At 37.2% G+C, this 20,294-nt stretch overlaps 1 protein-coding gene across 1 annotated transcript in view; it reads left to right on the top strand.

Annotated features, from left to right (window-relative positions):
* The window catches only part of ANOS1 (anosmin 1), a gene marked incomplete at both ends in the record, with an annotated part of 134,887 nt that overhangs the window by 82,613 nt on the left and 31,980 nt on the right, over positions 1–20,294 (top strand). Inside the window, 3 exons of the mRNA XM_080363923.1 lie at positions 1,540–1,724; positions 8,592–8,721; positions 18,261–18,463. Coding sequence (XP_080220049.1) covers positions 1,540–1,724; positions 8,592–8,721; positions 18,261–18,463 — 518 coding nt within the window. The remainder of the gene's footprint in view (positions 1–1,539; positions 1,725–8,591; positions 8,722–18,260; positions 18,464–20,294) is intronic.

Genomic DNA, 20,294 nt, shown 5'->3' with positions numbered 1-20,294 from the left:
AAGGGCTACAATATCAGTTTTTATTTACTTACAGCTAATTGTATATTCAGGTTTAGGAGAAGACCTCTTAAAATATGAAAGCTGTTTGTTCACCTAAGGAAATTTTATTACTCAGTAATCTGTGGCAGACTGAGTAGGAAACAATTTATCAAACCAACACATACAGCTGGACTTATGTGGACACCCACTGAAATGACAAAATAACTAAAGTGCATGTGATAACTTACTAAGAAGGTTATATGTCAGCATAGAAATCTTATTTGTGACATATCCTGAAGTGACAAAATGCTACACACTCAAATATGTGAGTTCCTAAGGTCTGTCTAGAGAAAAGTATCTAACACTTGGTTAGTTGATTTAATCAAAAGTTGCCAAATTTGAAGAGTTGTTTTTTCCTTCAAGCTACTGCAGATATTTTCAAAAAAGTGTTGTTACCATCAGTAGAAACAACAGAAATAACTGTCCTTCAGTTTCACTGTCTAATGAGAAATTACTGTAAAATTTTAGAAAGACATCTTTGTCTCTGAAATGTAACAATTGGACAGTATACGTGAGATATATGTATTCCAAGATGCCTTGGAGTTACCTTTCTTAGATCTTTAGGGAAGAGTCGGGAGTGACGCATCATACCATACAGTTACATGTGAGTCAATAAGATCATGCTGCCATGGAGAAGGGAAACAGTTTCCTTAAATATATCAGACTACTATAAGTTGTTTGAAATAATCCTGCTTCTCTAGTCCGCACTAGTAAGACCTTAGACATGGTCTGAGTCCAGGTTTAGGCTTGATTCTGGAGAAGGGCAGTGGGCCAATGGGAGAGTTTCCAGAGACAACTGTGAAAATGATCAGAGGTCTAGAAACACTGATTTAAAAGGAAAATGCAGTGCACTGTGATTATTAGACTGAAGAAGAAAACATTAAGAGGCATGGGAACAGTCTTGCGGTACATAAAAGGCTTGTCTGTAGATGAAAGCAGGAATCTGTGCTCCACAATCCATGAACATCATGGACAAGTATGGAGTTTAAGATGCAGTGGAGGAGACTAAACAAATTAGTGAAAAAGCTTCCTAATCATAGGCATAGAGAAGTAGTGGAGCAGATTACTATGTGATGCTGTGGAAATTCTGTCATTAGATGTGTTTAAGCACAAATTAGGTAAAAACTGCACAACAGGTATAGTTGATACTTCTTGGGATCAAAGAAATTTTTCTCCAGATTATCAAAACATATTTGGAACGTGTTTTTTGTGAGATCAGTTTTAGCTTACAACTTTCAGATCCCTTAGTTTTTAAATTATATAAAGAAATAATTTTGAAAATTTTTTAAAAACAACTTTTACTGTTAGCAGAGAAAGCTCATTTATGTGCGCTTCTGAAGCTCCCATACTCATCAGCCTGTCCATTTCCCCCTTTACTCCTTCTGTCTGATCAGCAATCTCCTTTTTTAAAGTTACATTTTTATACAGATTCATCTACATATGGTTTAATTGCATCTTTCAAATTACTTACGTATTTTCATCTGCATGTTCCTGTTACAGGAGTTCCACTGAAACCCCGGAAAGAATTAAAATTCATGGAACTTCAGTCTGGAGACCTGGAGGTGAAGTGGTCTTCAAAATTCAATATTTCCATTGAGCCTGTGATCTATGTTGTTCAGAGGAGGTGGAATCAAGGAATCCATCCAAGTGAGGATGATGCTACTAACTGGCAAACTGTGGCACAGGTCAGTTCTTTGTAAAGCAACATGGATCCCTAGCTTCCAGACCATGATCTAAATGTCCTCTTCAGATCAAAGAAGAGATAGATCACTTACAGGTGGGGAGGCTCATGCCCTTCATAGGGTCTTTCTCCAGGTCATGACAGAGCTGCAGACAGAATCCAGATCGCCAAGGGCTCACTTCACTGCTCAGTGCATTGTTTTCTAGATTTACTCAAGGGAAATGAACTTCAATATTGTCACTTCCAGCTTTTCAGTTATAGCAACATAAAATGCCTTTGGTATGTGTTAAAAATGACTCCATAAAAAATGTGTGAAGGAAGGAAGTAATGGTTTCCTTTCCCCCAAAAGAAAAAACTACTCAGAGGTTTCCGTTTTCAAAATGAATTTATTTTGTGGGTTTTCTCTCTATAGATAAAAATCTATAGAACTAGCTGGAGGCTTGATTTTCTTCGGGCCAGTGAGTGGCACTTTCTTGTAAGCACATACTTATGATCTATTCAGATGGGGATTCCAAAGTCTCTAAAAGTCACAATGTCTTGAAAAATATAGAATTAGATACCAAAATCCATTGAAGGAAGCACATAAGAGACATAGTCCTTTTGAGGTCAGTGGGACTCAGTGCAGTCTCCAAGGCATGGCTTGGGTCTTATCAAGAAGGTAAGACATAAAATGGGTGAGAAGACTGTTTATTTTTTAAAAAGTAAAACAAAGAGTGAAAAAAGGCTAAAACCTTTATTATTTGTAGAGTTGTGTTTTTTTCAGGTTACCCTTCAGTTCATAAAAAACTATGATGTCATGCTTTTATCACTCAGTGCAATCCAGACTGAAAATGTAAGATTCATGAGCAAACATTTCTTAATGAGAAGCAGCCAACAGAGCATAAATTTTCACTTAGTTCCTTCCCAGTATCAATCTGTTTTTTACCATGCTGACAGTCCACCTGAATGGCAGAGTTCCAATCGTTTATCTTAACTGCTTCATCCTCATCTCTACTGACAAGAAAAGTAAAAAGCTGATTTTGAAAAGAACTGCAGGATGTCATTATAGCTAGGAAAAAATGGACAGAGAGAATAAATAGAACCATCTACAAAATAAAGTAAGGAGTTCAAATTCTGTGACAATCTGTGCTCATTCTCAATTCAGATTGTGTAGGAAAAACCTACCTTAAAACAATGTCGAGCTTGTGAAACTGAACACTCATAAGTGAAGTTCTCAGATTCAGTGTGGTGCTACAGGAGGCTGTCACTGTGTTAGAGTTTTAACCAGAAAAAGTCACCTGCAACAGAGTCTGGCATGAAACCCCGTTTGTGCAAGCCCGAGGGAATATGCACACCTCCAAACCTGATAAGGTTTCAGTGACTTATTTATTGTCTCTCGGCTGAGTTGCGGGTTTTCAATCTGCATTATATTAAGGAAATAACCTCTGCCTTTGCTACCAGGAAGGTACCATGTAGCTAAAAAGAGCCAGACATGAATGACTCCTCACTGTTATCATGCCACGTATATGTGCTAGAGCGTAGAAGGCCAGCTCTTCTGGCTGGTGGATCCAGGCTGCAAAGATCGCACAGTGCTGTGCTTTTTCTCATCTCAGAAACAGACCTCATACACACTTCTGGAAACATGCACTATATATGCTCTGCAGTAGTGGAGAATATATGAACTTCTGCCTTCCTCCAGTGGCTGTACAGGAGAGAGTGTTTCAGAAGTGTGTTCCTGTGCAAGACTGTTAAGAATCCTGACAGCTGCCGTTCCTGGGGGTCTGTTACACATGGGCAGAAGGGACTGAATTAATCACTGTGGCAGGAGAAACCTCCTCCAACTGACATCTCAGAATTTCCTTGTCCCTTCTGTATCATAAAAGATGCGTGCGTGGTTGCATGATAGAGCCCGCTGGGGATGTCAGTCCAGAACAAGCTTCAGGATGCCTGACTGGCTTTGTGAACTGTGTATACCTTATGGGGCATACAGCCTGGGCTTCCTTAAGGGTTGCTAGTAATCAGAATTTCTGTCTCTACAGACTAATCTACCTCCATGGTGTTTGTAGTTGCAGACATCCCACCAGGCAGTCAAATTTGTTAAGTGTGGCTGCATGCAATAGAACTTATTTTCCAATATCAGCAACAAGGATGGATAACCACATTGATTAAAGTGACTGTGTACACAGCCTCTGGGCTTTTCTTGTCCGTATATCTGAGATTTTTTTCTCATATAATTCCAAAACATTGTGGTATAGACCTTAATTACAGGCAAAGACTGTGAAGAACTCAGCCGTTCAGCTGAGAACTCCTGAGGAATCTCAGTCCAGGGGAGATGATGCTGGCTCTTCCATTACTCTGCAACTTAAGCTAGAAAGCATATAAAAAGCACTTGAAGTTCAAAAAGGCTGTGGGTGAGGATCTGAATTTCTCTACACCTATGCCTATATGTAATGCAATTATGCAAAGTTTTTGTTTGCATCTTCTTATAAGAAATTTTATGTTTTATCAGAGGTCCTCATCTGAAATTCTGTTTTTATTATCTGTCCAAGAAGAAATTGGGTTATAATTTTCAATAACTTTATTTTAAAGTGTTTATTTTCAATAAAACTTGCTGTTTTCTATTGCCTTTACATGAGTCAATTTGCAAGTAATTTTTCATGTCTCAGATAAATTTTTACTTGGTATTGAAAAAAATATTTTGAAAACATATTTTTCCTTTGTATTCTATTGTTTTTTCAGTCTTTCTTGATGTTTTCTTTTTAAGGAAGGCTCACTCTGTTAATACATTATTTATTTAAATCTCCAAGTATATAAAGAAAGCAAACATCTTGTAAAATATTTTAGTTATTTTTCACTTCAGGAAGAAGGAATTTTGTTAACTTTAGTTTTCTACTACATGTTTTTGGGAAAACTTAAGTAACCATTTGACTAATTTTTATTGGTTAATATAAAAACTATAGGAACTAAGCTACTAGTTAGCCTAGTTAGCTATGATGTACAGTGTCCTAAGTGATTATGCCAAGTTTCTTATACTACTGTTTTTTTAAGGTTTAACTAGCAGAGCAGGACCTGCTGCACCATCCAATGAGAATACTGTGTATCTTGTGAACAAATTTATAATTCTGTTTGTTGCTATATGCTTTCTAAAAATAATAGTATTACTATTTACATTGGAAACGTAGATATTTAATCGTATGAAGCTAATTAATGAAATTAATTCAAATGTGCCAGGTCAGTTATTTTCAGACAGAACACATCTGTTATGTGTGAATGGATGTCAAATATGTGAGCATGTGCACATATATACACACACACCCCAATTTATATGTACATATACATATGGGCAGACAGTTATGAAGATTACTTACTAGTTTATTCCTTTATTAAAACAAATAAGGAGCAGTATTTACTACTAGCTTGATTGTGACAGACCTTAGTGCTTTACCTTGGAATTGCCAAAACTCTGTGGACAACTCATCGCGGTCTACAGCTTCCTCATAAGGGGAGGAGAAGGCGCCAAACTCCTTGGAGTAGTAACACAAGAATCCTGTCTGAATGGCCTAACTGCTATGCTGCTGGATCATAAGTTCTTGCTTTTTCCTCCCCATCCTAACTAATCCCACCTTCCCCTTACAAGAAGGTTCAGCTTTCAGTCTTCCGTTCTCTGAGGAACAGTTTTGTCCGTGAATGTAGAACATGTCCTAATTCAAAATAGCACGCAACGTTCAAGATGCTAGGCTATATTTTCTCCCAGCCTTTCAGGCAAAGAGTGGGATTAAAGTACTCTGGGTAGGTTGCTTAATCGTTAGTCAGTTGTATGAGCAGCAGGAGGAGATTTCTGTAGGAATTTTGAAGAGTATAGCAGATAATTCCCCTTTGAAAGGGAATGAAGGAAACAGTTTCAGGAGAGGGCTTAGGGTTTAAACAGTGAAGGGCTGCTAGGAGAGGAATAGAACTGTTAGTGCTTGCTAAATGGGGCAGCTTTGGGCAAATCTCAGACAAATTTTCACCTGAAAGCCTAACCATTTTCTTCTTTCTGGCAACTGAAAGTGACCTGTTGTCCTTCTGACCTGAAATGCACTCTTGAGGAGTGTCAAGCTATTCTCTGTGTTCTCTAGATCATATTGTTGCGATTGTGTGCTGCTCTTACATAAAGCTGTATCCTAATGTAGTAAATGGGAACTTTCCTGTGTCTTCATTGAGCTTTGGATGATGCTGAAGGTGGACATGTTGACCAGTGATTTTTGTCTGGAGACCCATTTGTTATTTTATTCCAAATGAAATGCCTATTAGGATTGAAAGTTGGCTTTGACGCAGTAAATAGGTAATGCGTAGCCAAAATAAATAGCAATGATGATCCCATAATGATTTGAGGGCCAATCTTTTGTCTTTTATTTATGATTCTTAAAAAATATATTATGAATATTATGATCTCAGCTCCAAAGATACTAAAGAAATGAGAACTAACTGAAGCAATTAAACAAAAAATTCAGTTTACCATTAAGGTAGTATAAAATATCTCAATAGTCTTTAGCTCTTTCTCAAAATCTATTATATCTATGTAAAGGTTGCTTAGAGGTGCCAAAGTAGTTTAAAATCTATAATTCAGGAGTTACAGATACACCTCCTGCGTGCCATTGAGTTTAACAGAAGCGTTGCCAACAAAATTAATAATGAAAGTAACAGGCCCGAGGCATGTTCATAAATTAAAATAATTTTAATGATATGGATTGGCACATTATTTGATCTTACAGTATTTCATGGTTACCACAGAAGACTGAAACAACTGAAATCTTTTCTTTTAATCAGTCCTAGCAGAATAGATAAGCTGATGCAAGATTCCTTAGTTGAGGAATTTAGGGTCAAGTCTATTCAAATTATGCTTGCTTTGTAACTAAATTCAGCAAATCTATTTTTAAGAACCCACAGTGTCATAACTAGTTAATTGCAATTAGATATTGGTCCTGACCATGATCTCAGTTACAGCAGTAGCCTGAATACATCTGTGATTTATTTTTCTATTAATATAGTGATAGTTGATATTACTCTAGTTCATTGTCATGTCGTATCTGCAAGTTCTTGAGTAGGTGGGACTGCATGCTGGAAAAAAATAACACATTTGAGTGCTCTGTGAAATTAAAATAATAGTAAAAGTTGGTTCAGGTAGGTTCTTTCTTCCCTAGGGGAACCTCTTCATTGGACAAGAGAATGTATTCTACAAGTAACATAAAAGCTAAAAAAATAATATGGAGCAGACAGTGAAAGCATAGCGACTTTTACTTCTGCATGAGCTGAAAAGACAAATACAGGCATCTGAATGGAGAAGGACTCTGAGTAGCAGCAACATGTGAGGGACTCAAAGTGTGCAACTCTTGCCAGTTTGAGAGCAGTCTACAGTGCAGTTGAGAAAGGCTCTCTTTACTTTACATGCAAACGTAAGTGAGATACCTGTTCCCTGAATTTTGCTTATCACTAAATGAAGAGATTAAGTACTGGATAACATCTACAAATTTTATTGGTCAGGGCTCTGAAAGTACCATTGCTGGAGAGCTGAAGCAACTTCCTCAGGTTCTGGCTGAGTTAAGTCAGCAGTTGCAACTTTTCTACACGGTTTGGAAAGAGAGCAAAAACCAGAAATGATGCTGTGTCTTTTTTTGAGAAGTACTTGACATCATTGCAAGTAGCATTGAATCCTATACAGGGAAGGTGGATTTTAAAGTTATAGAAAACAGAGCTTGTGAAAATAAATTGATGTGTCTACATTTTTGATGAGCTTGCATGTTTGGTCAGTAATGATAATCAGTGTTGATTGCATAGTAAGCATATACCAGACATTTGGTTCGGGTTCATGTGTTATTTTGATTAAAGAATTTAATTAAAACACAATAAACATGATATCCTAAAATAAATTGAAAACTGGATAATTGAGAAGTAATTGTAAAATTAAAATCAGTAACAAGTGGATGAGTTTCTGAAGAGTTCTACAAAAATGCTACATCTTCTGTAATTGCAGTGATTCAGTGGTTACAAGAAGACTCTGTTTAGTTCTCGTGTTTGTACCTTAGGAAAAATAAGAAACAGTGCAGAAGGTAGCTCCTCAAAGATTAAAGGGGAAAAAAAGCTAGAGGAAAGCAGGGCTCAGAATAAGAGCACATAAAGCACCTCCTACTTAAAGGGTTCAGAGTGCATCTATGTTTATGCCATATTTCAGTGGTTAAGGCGCTTCTCACAGAAGGTGGATGTTGAACTCATGACACAAGCAGTCTCAGTGGGTGTTGTTGGAGAAAAGGTCACCTCCTATGACCTGAGAAAAGTCTGCAGGAAAGAGTTAAGGCTGTGAGTGTCTTTTTGACATAAGTGCCAAAGATCTGAAGAAGGCTTACATTCATTACCTGAGGGGTTTGTGTTTCCTGTGAACCAGAAAAGGCAGCTTCTCACAGTTCTGGATTTCGTGAAACCATTTTGGACCCCTAATTCTCTGTGAATTGAGAACTGGAAAAATGAGTCTTGTGACCTGGGGCAACGAGTTCCCTGAAATGTCAGCACCTGAACAGCTAGGCGCTGTACACTGGTGAAGGTTGTGATAACTGGAAAACTAATTTTGTGAATTTAACACTTCACTGGTTTTCTAAAGGTTACTTTTTCCAGAAGAGACCTGCAATGCACTGTAAAATTGGGTGGTTATATGATTTTGTTCACAGCTGTAAATGGTTTGTAGTGTAGAATGATGCTCGGAGTCAGGTGAGGTGGTTCCATACGTCCTGACGACACTGTGCGTATTAAAAAAGTGCAGCCCCTGCCCTTCAGTCTGACTGGCTGGTCTTGCATGAGAGGTGATAGCACAAGTAGCCATGTCAGAACAAAGAAAGTAAACATGACATTTCCCCCCCAGACTACGGATGAGCGGGTTCAACTGCTGGACATCCGAGCGAGCAGGTGGTACCAGTTCCGTGTGGCAGCTGTGAACGTGCACGGGACAAGAGGCTTCACAGCACCCAGCAAGCACTTCCGATCCTCGAAAGGTTAGTTTTTGTTTGCTATATCTGGTGCTTACCTTCCACTCACTCACACGTGGACTGTAACATGATCTTTCTGCTTTTGTGAAATAAGGTTTTTAACAGGTGAATTTATTGGTGGTTTCACCACCAGCTTTAAAAATTGTGTGATATTTGTTTGAAGTCGGCAAAGGAATTAAAGGTTAAAGATGTCATTATTGTTTTATCAGTAAGGGGTCTCAATGAATACACCTCCTTTTGAACATTTTCCGGACAGTTGATATCAAACAACATGACCCTGACCATGAAATATGAAGGAACTGCAGTTTCAATGTGTTGTTCTAAGAGGTTTCTCTTATTTGTCTTTTTAGTTATGAGAAATATGTTGTTGCCATATGTTTAGCAGCATACTGAAATATTTTGTTGCCTGTAGCTAAGTAATTACATCTAAGTAATTGTATCTAAAAATTGTTTTGATGGAACTGTGTGCTCTCTTAATATAAATTTCCCCTTGCTAGCACTAATCATAAGGACTTAAGAGTAAAAAGGATATAAATGCTAAGTAGCATGTTTCTGTTCATTAGATAGTCATGCTGGACAAACCACAAAGTATTGTAGGAATTTGCGTTGTCATTTCTGGTTTTGCAAGAGTTTGGGAAATAAAACAACTTAAGATAAGAAATAAGATTATTTCTGTATCAATAAATGGTATTTGGAGGATGAGGGAGATGGAAACAGATCTCCCATCCTGTGAAACTGCTGCCATTGTCCCTGGTGTACCTTTGACCCACGCAAAGGAACATTGTCCCAGATGACTCTCAGGCATAATATAGGAATTAGCACAGGCTAGAAGTTATTCCTGACAAACAGATGATCTGGATGTGGTTACCCTGTCTTAAAGACAATAGATAATGTGGGCATAGGTAGACTATGCTAGTTGGGTTTAGTGCCAAAGAATGAGATCTGTCACTCTTCACTATACTAATAGAAGTAGTTTCTAATAGAAAGACTTGTCTTTGTTTTAGTAGTGACAGAATGTTTACACAGGTATAGCACATACTTTGAGGAATGCATTTCCTCCTCCTTCTGCAGACACAATTATCTTGCAATATGGGCAGTTCCCATCTACAGGTTCCCGTGCTGGCTTTTAGCTTGCTGTTTGGCCATAGTCCATCCTAGAAAAAATCTTACTGTAGATGCAGTTATAGAGGCATGCTTTTGCTGACATGGATGCTTAATTACTTACATTAGACTTGATAAGTTTTTAGTTTAACTTGATAAGTTGGCTGGCATAGATAGCCAGTTACTGCTGTGACCACAAATGTTTTCAAGTATAAAAATAAGTATTTTTTTTAGGAATGTATTACACTTAAGTAGCATACCATTTCAGTCACATCAAAAATACTGTTTCTTCAAGCTGTTTTGAGCTTTCTGCAAGGCCTCAGCAGCAGCAGTAGGTTTCTCTTTGCTTTTTGTCATGAGCAGCACTTGAGCAGATACAGCACGTTGTTGCTGAATCTGGCACCAATGTTCTTTTAAACTCAGATCATTGTCAGTTGTTTTACTGACATTTTCCAACTATTCTGCTTGGAACCACTATAATTGCAATTACATAAAGGTATATCATGGCAACAGTGAGGTTTTGGCTTGACTGTGACATTTTCAGGCAGGATTTGTATTACTTTCCAAAAAATTCATCCGCTACTGAGTGTGCTAGCCACAGGAGTATATATTGTTCAAAATACCTACATTGGTAATGGATATAAGAATATCCATGGTAAGTCCTTCTGAAGGTCTCTTTAGCCCAGTATCTGACACCAGCCAACATTGGGTTTCTGGAGAACAGTGTAAGAGCAAGATAAGCACACAGGGATATTTTTCCAGAACAGTCTCCCAACTGGCAGTGATTTCTGTTTCAGGAGCTTGTGGTTTTGAAATGATAACATGTTAGATAACAGAGTCCTCTTTTTCCGGGATCTCTGCAGCTACCCCTGAAGCACGTGCTGCTCACAGCTGGCTGGTGGTGGTGGGGAGCACTTTTAGGACTCTGTGACAAGGACAATGCCAGTAGTACCTCTGCATGCTCTTACTTAATACATGAAAATAACAGCATCTTGATAATGGCAGGAAGTACGCAGCCAGCATTGTTCAAAAGGCTTTTATAACTCTCAACAGTTTTCAAGTCTGAACTCCAGCCCTCGACAGGGAATGATGAGTTGCCAGACAAACTGCAAGGAGTTCAGTTAGCTGTCAGCTTCGTAGCCAAAATCATTCTGTGCTGGCAGCTCATTTGACTACTTTAGAGTCTTAGGTATTGTCAGTGGTTATTATGAAGGTACCATGTTCACCAGATGAAACATGTAGATGCTATAGGTGACGCAGATGAAGATGTTGCTAAGTGGTGACTATTGGGAATGACACTGAGATGCTTCAGTTGCTGTCTCTTAGCATCCATGTCCCTGTATAGGCGCTCATAGCAGTTAGAATTGTAGTGTAATATAGACATTTAAGAACTAGTTTGGAGCTTGGTGGGAAGCAGCAGCCCCTGCCTGGCAGAGAAGCAAGATACTACTGCTCAGATGTGCATAGCTTTTTTGAGTGCCAGCATCTACTGGCCCCTGCTGAGCTCCTACAGGCACATTTAACCTCCAGTTTGGAAAAGGAAAGCGGACTTTGGCACATCACCTTTGGAAGTTTGCTGACTGTGCTACGTTTTTGTGAAGTGTGGACAGAAATTCACATCAGTTCTTGTACTGTTTCAATTCATCCTGTTGTGCCAAGACCGAGAAAAGATTATTATCTTCATTAGACTTAACAGAAATTTTCTTCAAAAATAAGCCCTTTGATCAGGATACATGACAGCAGTTCTTAAGACAGTTTCTCATACAGGATGCTGAACTTTTACCAATTTATAATGAATGGCAAATTATTTGGATTTATTTTTTCTTTAAAGGAGGACAAGCACGATATATAATCTGAATCTAGGGAGGACTACGGCACCACAAAGTCTCTGTCATTAAATATTTTAAGCTGTTAGAAAGAATATTTGAAAAACATTGGTGCTGTAATTACTTGGAGAGAAGCATTTTGTCTGGTTACCACAATACTGTTTTATACTACTCTGTGTTTTTTGCAAATGCAAAAAATGTGATCTCTAAGTAGACACAACAAAGTAAGGTTTCATTTTATCCAAAGTAATGTTGAGTCTTCTAAGGTATGTAATTTCCATTAACTTTTGTATCACTAAATAAAGCTCCTTATTATCAAAATTTAATCAAAGTTTAATTTCCCAATCATTAAGAAAGACAGAAACAGGAACAAGAGTATTTTGTCAAGTATTCTAGCTTACCATTTTTTATCTAGTTGTGTTTTGAGGTTTTCTGTACTGCAGCTTCTGATGCTCTTCTACTGTAAATGTTTGAGAAAAAGGCTCATCAGCTGTTTTACGCTGCCTCATGTGTTCATTTATGGCATTGATCTGTAAATAATAAGTAATCAAAGTGACACAGCTGAGATAATTTATTAAATATTCAGAGCTTAAGCAGAGAGGGTTTTTTAATTTTTTTGTAAAGGAGATGAAGTGTTTGCTTGTGCTTGTCTGGCATGGCTCTTCGCAGGGCATGAAGTGATTCTTCACTTTGCCAAAATGCAATTCCGAAATTACAAGAAAACAGGTTAGACTATGCCTATGTGGAGCAGATTGGTTAGAAGATGAAGTGAATACTGTACTTAAAAGTGTGAGTTCTTTCCTCACACTCCTAGAAGTCAGACTCTGTACATGGATTTTCAGATAGATACTGTCAGGTAAAATGGATTAAAACTTTCTGTTATTTTGACAGTGGTTTGCACTACACTTTTCAGGGTGTTTAATTCATGTGTGTTTTTCTTTTCATTTTCAACTGAGTGGCAACAATTTGCAATAACAGTAATAAATAAAGCTAACAGAATACCTGGCAGAACATTTTTGATCCTCGAAGGTACAAGTATATTTCTCTTTATATTTTTATTGAATCTTTCCAAGCTTCTTCATTTTCTATGATAGCAGGAGAGAATTGTACCTACACTCCACAAACAAGTCTCCTTGGGTGAAAAGCTACCTGTGTTTTTCTCTCATTAGCAAGCACCAGATAGCCTCACCCAGCTTGTCAGAAGCTGCTTGGCATTAGTAACACAATTTCTAATTTTTTTCATTTGGGTAAGAGTTTTCAGGCTGTTTTTCCTAGCTTTTTATGATTTATGATGTGAATGAACTCTTAGTAACAGAGAGACTGCAGTTAACTAGAGGGATCAGCATTAGGCATTTCCATCTAATATATTATCTTGCAGGCCTGTAGTTTGTAGTTAGGTACTGTGCTATTTTCCAAGGCAAAAAGAGGCTGTAAGATCAACACAATGAGTCCGACCCATCTGATCCCTCTACCTTTGCTAAAGGTTTTATCTTCAACATGAGGGCAGTCGCTAACATACACAGGATAAGTTGTCAAGCAAAAGGAAGCAGACAACATTGTTTCCACAGCACATAAGTACCACTCTGGATGTGATTTCATGCATACATTACTGAGTGTTAGTAAAACCAGAACAGACACCCACTCCCGGCAATAAAATTCTTTCTGTTGCTCCTCTGGGACCAATTATTTTTTTATACTGTTGCACAGCTGGTTTATGTGTGCCATTTCCATTGGGCAAAGCCAGTCCTCCCGCTTATGTCTTGGAACTGCTTAATGGTTGGAAACTTGTCTGTAGAGCAACTTCAGCAGATTTTTACAGTTGGAAGGTGTAATGTTTAAAAGATAGCAATGGGAGATCCATGTTAAATAAATTTTTTAAAAACCTATATAAAAAGGGGTTTAAGTTAAGAGTCAAACTTGCTATCACTTTTACAGCTTAGAATGAGAATTCCAGTTCCAATGTCGTTATTTTCTTCTCTGACATATATTACAAATCATTTACTGTTTTCATGACAGTTGCCACATTCAAAGCCGAAGTGGATGCATTGCAGCAGTGTGTGGTGTTATTCTCGTGTACAGCTTGCCCATACCATTTCGTTAAGGTTGCAAAGTGCTTTCAGATCTTGTTGATTGAAAGAATTTTGTAAAATATAAATTGTCTATCACTATGTTTACAAATATGAGTGCGGGAAGATGTTTATTTTGAAATGCTGGTGATGTGAGGGTTTTCTTTTTTTCCTTTACTTGCAGCAAGAAATCCTCCCTTTTGGGGACTGGAGACAGAGTTTTGCTTGTGATGGCGGAGTAGCCAGAAAGACAAGAATTTTAAGTCCTTTGGGTATCCTCAAGGCAGATACAATCCAGACAAATGCAGTACTTACTCTATGTGCTGGAACAGCAGCCTCAGCTTTGACCTAATGAAGCCATCATTTCTAGCAGCGAGAAGTGATTTACTTGTCAGGCTGCTGAGACCAGAATTTTTTCGGATTTGAGGACAGCTGTCTCTGCCAAATTCTAGTATATGTGTAATGACTCCTATTTTATTTGAGTTGTAGTATAAACTGCAAAGGAAAAGCTGCAACTAGCATCACTCTTTTCTGCAAACCAAAGAATTTGATTTAACACTCAGATAAATTCATGTATATTGAATTTCAGAACTTTACATTTGAAAAACTGGCAGTAGTTTCCATTCCGGTAATTTAATGTTCATGTGTCTGAATTATACATGGGGGCAGTCAATCCAAGGGATCACAGATATTTGAAGACTAACAGTAGAATGACTGTTAGCTTCATGGTCAGCAAAATGACAGTTTAGCTTCATAGTCAGATTAACAAACACCTTAGGTATTATATATAAGCTTTATAATCCAGTAGCAGTTATTAGACCTTGAAGTATTTCAGCACGAGTTGTATAGCGCATTTAATGTTTCCATAGACATAAGTATATCAGAGCACCTTGTATAAGCATGGCTTTTTCATTCAATAATGCAATAGTGAAGGCTTTAAAAAAATGGAAAAAACTGTCAGGCGTGTGTTATGGAGTTATGTGTGTTATGCTTTTGTATTTAACAGTTTTTTGTGGTTTCTTTGGGTTTTTTTTTGTTGTTTTGTTTGTTTGTTTGTTTGTGGGGTTTTTTTGAGAGAGGTGGTTTTGGAGAGGTCTGGATTCTTTTCGGGTTTGTTTGTATTTTGACGGTGGGGTTTGTTTGTTTGGGGTTTTTTTTGTTAATAGCAGAGATCATTATATCTTGCCTTGCTGCTATTCCTTCTCACTTGTTTGTTTTGCTGGTGAAAGTCAATCCTTTGAAATGAAAGAAAATATTAATATTCTTGTGGTTTTTGGCTTACAAAATGATAGTTCTGCCAGTTTTAATAGCGATGAATGTCACAGAAATATGTAGAAATAGATGAATAAGTTATATAAAGGTACTGAAATACTTAATATAGAATGGATCCTCAGCTGGTATAAAATGCTCAATAAGTGGCTTCATATTTCAGGTGGTGCACCACAAATCCAATAAATATTTTACTGTTATGACTCTACAATCAGACAGGATTTTTTCTTTCAGATTATTAAATGCAAAACTGTAATTTTTTTTGTCTTTCACATCTTGCATCCTTCTATTTTATTACTTTCTCCAGCTTAGTTTACTGGTTTTATAAAAGCTCTTCTAGAAAATGTGACTCTCTCAAATGTCTTGCCTATTCATGTCTGTCAACTGCAGATCTCTTTCCTTTCTGTCTTCTGCTTCCACCACCACTCTTTCTTCTGTTCAAAGGCATTTATGTGGATGACATTTGCTAGAATTGCAAATGAGAGACTTTGAAGAAAGGGAACACTCAGGAAAATGTTTCTGCTGTTGCTCTGTTATTTCACACGTGTATTCCTTTTAAGAGGACGTTCTTTCTTTCCTTAACTGTAATTCCCCAATGATTTTCAATACAATGTTTACAATGTGCCATAGCAAAGGAGAAACGGTGCTGCATTTTCTTTTAAATATGGGTAAGTGTTCTGTCTGCTGACTGGACTGTTTCTAGTGAAAGCAGAAGAAATGCTACAGATAAAGTCACGTTTTCAATGAACTGTACAATTATAAAAAGAACAGGGTGAAACGCTGGTGCTATAGAAGTCAGAAGAAATGATCTATTGATTTCTTTATGCACATAGTTCTTCCTTACTGTTTTTTTTGTTTGCGTATGTTATGAGGAAAACCATGGATGTTTGAAGTTACCTTAACCAAAAAAAAATATCCTGGGGTTCTGAGACATATAAAAGCTCTGTTCTGGTGAATCACTACTTTATACATGGAAAATTACACATTATCTTGTATTTTTATGGGGACAGAAACATCTGAAAAGGAAGAATGTAAATTGGGTCATTTGCTTTTACACCTTGGAAAAAATGGTGAATCTAACTTCAAAATATTTTTAATCATGTAACACACTTTGTCCAGAAGAGCTATTTCATTTAACTTTTAAATTTTTTTTAGAGACTCTCAGAATCTTTTATAGATGGAGAATGAAGACAAACGTGTTTTATGGTTAGAATTGTTTTGGCTTATATCTGACCATTTGTGAAGACATATTCTCTGAAACACTTTAATTCTATCCCATATGTTGTATATACATAATACATGATGCATAGGACTTCTGGGAGATAACCTGAATAATTTACCTACAGTAATATGATCATGTTGCACTTCAGGTTATAAATGTTTTATTGCCACAATAGGTTGTCATATAACATAAAACCCCCCTAACCTTTTATATCAGTGAAGATGAATACTTAATAAAGATTTCGGATTTATATATCATTATTCAGTTTATATTTATTGTACCTAGATTTCATATCTACTTATTATATGATAGAAGTAAATGAAAAGTTATGTTATAGAACTGTACAAATCATATAACTAAAATAATCTCTTCAATTTATCTCCTGCAATATAAATAGCTTTGTATAGTTTAAAGTGGAGTTGTTGGCAACTTCATAGATAAGGAAATAAGCGTAAGAACAGTGCTTGTCCGAAACCAGAAAAAAATAAAGGGAACTGGCTTGCAAACTCATTAAAATAATGAGTAAGAAGAAATAAGGAATTGTCATTATTTTGAAAATTAAGTTGAATTTCCAGAATTCTTACACTCAAATGTGCTTTGTAACTTTTATGGCCAAAAGTTTGGTTGAATTATATGTGTGAGGAAACAGGAGCATCCATTGTAATTTAACAAAGAGTCCTGTTAAATAACAGGAATAAGCCATTATTTCACATCTGCTGATCTTTAAAAAGGAAATGTTGTCTTTATTAATTCTGAATGTGTCAGTTTGCGTGAACTACACGATGGAATTTTTCAGTGAGAACATTTGTCATAGGGATTATCTGATGAACTTACTATGCCTGGAAAGTTTATTTAACAGCTCATTTACCATTATAAAAAGATGCAGGTGAACCATGCAGTAAATGAATGCCTGGTGTCCCCTCTGCACACCTCCAGTTTTATTTCTGGCAAATAAGTTAAGTGGTGGCTCATTTGGCTAAAAAGTTACATGAAAATGTTTTTTTCAGTCAGATTTTTTTCCTTGTTGTTTTTTTTTTTCCTACAGCCTTTCATAACATGCCTCAGTTACTATGAATTACTATGAATTTCCTTTATTCTACCTGATATACTTTTATACTTTTAATTTTTTTGAGTCACACTGTTTACTTTCACTTCCATTTTGTTCTTGCAGTTTCCTTATATTTTTTCACCAATGTTTAGCTTCCATCACTGTTTAAAAAAAAAAAAAAAAAAAAAGTAGGTGTTAAAAAGTGTGATTAAAAAGAAACTCAGTTGCAAAATTTCCATGGATTTACATTACTCAGAGCCAGGATAGTGTACAGCACGTGTTGGAAAAGGTTCAATATTGGAACCTCTGCCTGTCAGATGATCTTGACTCTAGGGTCAAGGAGACAACTGAAGGAATAATAGTTCAGTTGATATTGACTAGAAATTTAGCAGGGATAGGGAAATAAATCACCAGGGGTAGCTAATTACTTCTTCTTGTTCTAAAAAAACTCCTATAGACTTCTGTGACATCATAATCTATCATTACATCTCAATCATATTTATTCTAAGGAAATTTTTATGTTGTATGGTGGTAGATGTCAATACTAGAATTTTAAAGAAAGATTCAAAATATAGAAACATAATTTTATCATCTGAGACTAGTCTGGCAACACTGAAAAAGTAGGAAGTGTTTCCACCATACAATTCTGTGATGACTATACAAGGCCATTTGTAGAACGTGTTTTATGCTCACTACGTAGTTAAAGTGGCGAATGACAAAAACTGATAGTGTAGTACGTTTTGGTAAAGTTTCATAATATTTATCAACTATCAATAACACAGAATAATGACAAAACCAGATGGCCATAGTGTTTGTTTCAGTAGAGCTTGAATTTCTAGAATTTACAAGAAGCCAAATCATTGATGGGAAATTCTTGCCTGAATTTTCTTCAGTATGCGGAGAGTGTTTAACCCAGCTTGTATATCCCTGGTAAATACACAAGATGAAGATGATCTTTACCTTATTGAAGATGATCTTTGCTTTAGAATCTTTTTGTTTGTTTTAAATTCCAGATCCATCTGCTCCACCAGCTCCATCTAATATCAGAATTGCCAATATTAGTGCAAACAATGATGGGAGTGTAAATGTAATGATTACTTGGGATCTTCCAGAAGAGCCTGATATCCCAGTGCACCACTACAAAGTCTTCTGGAGCTGGACATACAGCAAATATGTAATCCCAGCTAAAAAAAAGAGAAGAAAGATTACTGATGGGGTAAGAAAGAAAATAGTAAATGAAACACACACAAAATAGAGTGTAAGTATAAACTACGTGATAAACTTCAGCAGCTGCTAAAATAATGGTCTTAATTTTTAATATCGCCAACCCTACAGACAATTTTGATCTCTCAATCTCTCTCTTTCATTGAACTCAGGGACAGAAGTATACTTCTGCCTTAAAATGCAAGTAAATACTGTAAGGTTTTGGAAGAGAGTTGAATAGAAAGTTAAATGCTGTTTATCTGCTAAATTCAGACTTCTTTTATTAGTGCTTCTTAAAGGTATGGTGCTTGTTTTATTTAAAAAGCCCAGCATCATCTCTGACGTTGTTCTTTCACTGTGCAAGTAAATCTTGTGACACAATTATATAGAATAACCATTAAATAGTCAGTATAGGTCCAAGGAAAATCAACCCCAAAACTTTAAATAAGCTGCTGTACAAAAGATCTCATATATTTCCATAGCAGCAAATTCCTGTGAGTTTCCTGAATGATGTATCAAATATTGCTCTAGTAGAAAAATATCTGTTGCAATATCCTTGAGCATATTGCATTTTATTTTAAAGTAGCTAACAAAAATAGAAATCAATTACAGGTAACAGGCTGAACTTAACTCTCAGTGCTCTTAACCAATGCTTTGTGAGATTTTGGTCCTATGTTTGTGTTAACATTGTGTTTTGGCTCTGGCTGCCCACCTGCACTGTGAACGACAGCCAGAGAGTCATAGTTCCCTTTCTGTCCCTCAGTCACCAAACCATGAGAGAAATACAGGCAATGAAGGCTGAGTGCTGAGTTCATCTACTGCAGATTGGAAACAGCAGAGCTGCCACCGTGGGAGCATGTTGGACCCATCCTTTCTGATGGGAATTGGCAGGTCATCAGGGTCCAGAGGCTACAGAGCCACCACCACCAGCTCTGTGCTTGACAGGCAGGAAAGTGAAATTTCCCACAAATTTCCCAAAATTTCGCCACAAATGTAGACAACACAGAATAATTTCAGGGACTCGGTTAAATTGATTCTTTTTTTTCCTACTCCAGTTTAATACTTTTTCCCCTTTTTTTTTTTTCATAAAGGAGTAAATATCCAAAGAAAAGAAACATCTTTCTAGCACTTCTGAAAAATCAATTTGGCAAGATAGGAGTAGGGTTGGACTGTACCAGGTAGAAATGTTTTGCTTCTCAGGAAAGCTGCCATTGGCTAGAGATCTTCATAGCAGAGGCTACAGCCTACAAGTACGGGAGAGCTTTCTCTGCACAAGCTGGTCCTTAAATCACAAAACCCAGAGAATTTTAAAGTTGAGCTGGGTCCCTAATGTTGCATTGGCAGTTTGTGTAAGGTACATTGTCCAAGCAGCCTGGCATCAGGTTAGGAAAGCTAAAGTCCAAAGCCCAACATGAGAGGGACATGAACCTGTTGGAAGAAATCCAGAGGAGGCCACAAAAATGATCAGAGGGCTGGAGCACCTCTCATATGAAGATAGGCTGAGATAGCTGGGGTTGTTCAGCCTGGAGAAGAGAAGGCTCCAGGGAGACCTTACTGCAGCCTTCCAGTACCCAAAGGGGACCTACAGGAAAGGTGAAGAGGGACTTTTTGCAAGAGCCTGTGGTGACAGGACAAGGAGTAATGGTTTTAACCTGAAAGAGCATAGATTTAGATCAGATAGAAGGAAGAAATTCTTCACCATGAAGGTGGTGAGGCACTGGAACAGGCTGCCCAGAGAAGCTGTGGATGCCCCATCCCTGGGAGTTTTCAAGACCAGGTTGGATGCAGCTCTGAGCAAACTGACCTAGCGGAAGGTGTCACTGCCCATGGCAGGGGGGGTGGAA

The sequence above is a fragment of the Nesoenas mayeri genome (assembly GCF_963082525.1).
Source record: "Nesoenas mayeri genome assembly, chromosome: 1".
Classification (NCBI taxonomy): domain Eukaryota; kingdom Metazoa; phylum Chordata; class Aves; order Columbiformes; family Columbidae; genus Nesoenas; species Nesoenas mayeri.
The sequence above is the reverse complement of the archived record's forward strand: the minus strand, read 5'-3'. Positions and strand labels throughout refer to the sequence as shown.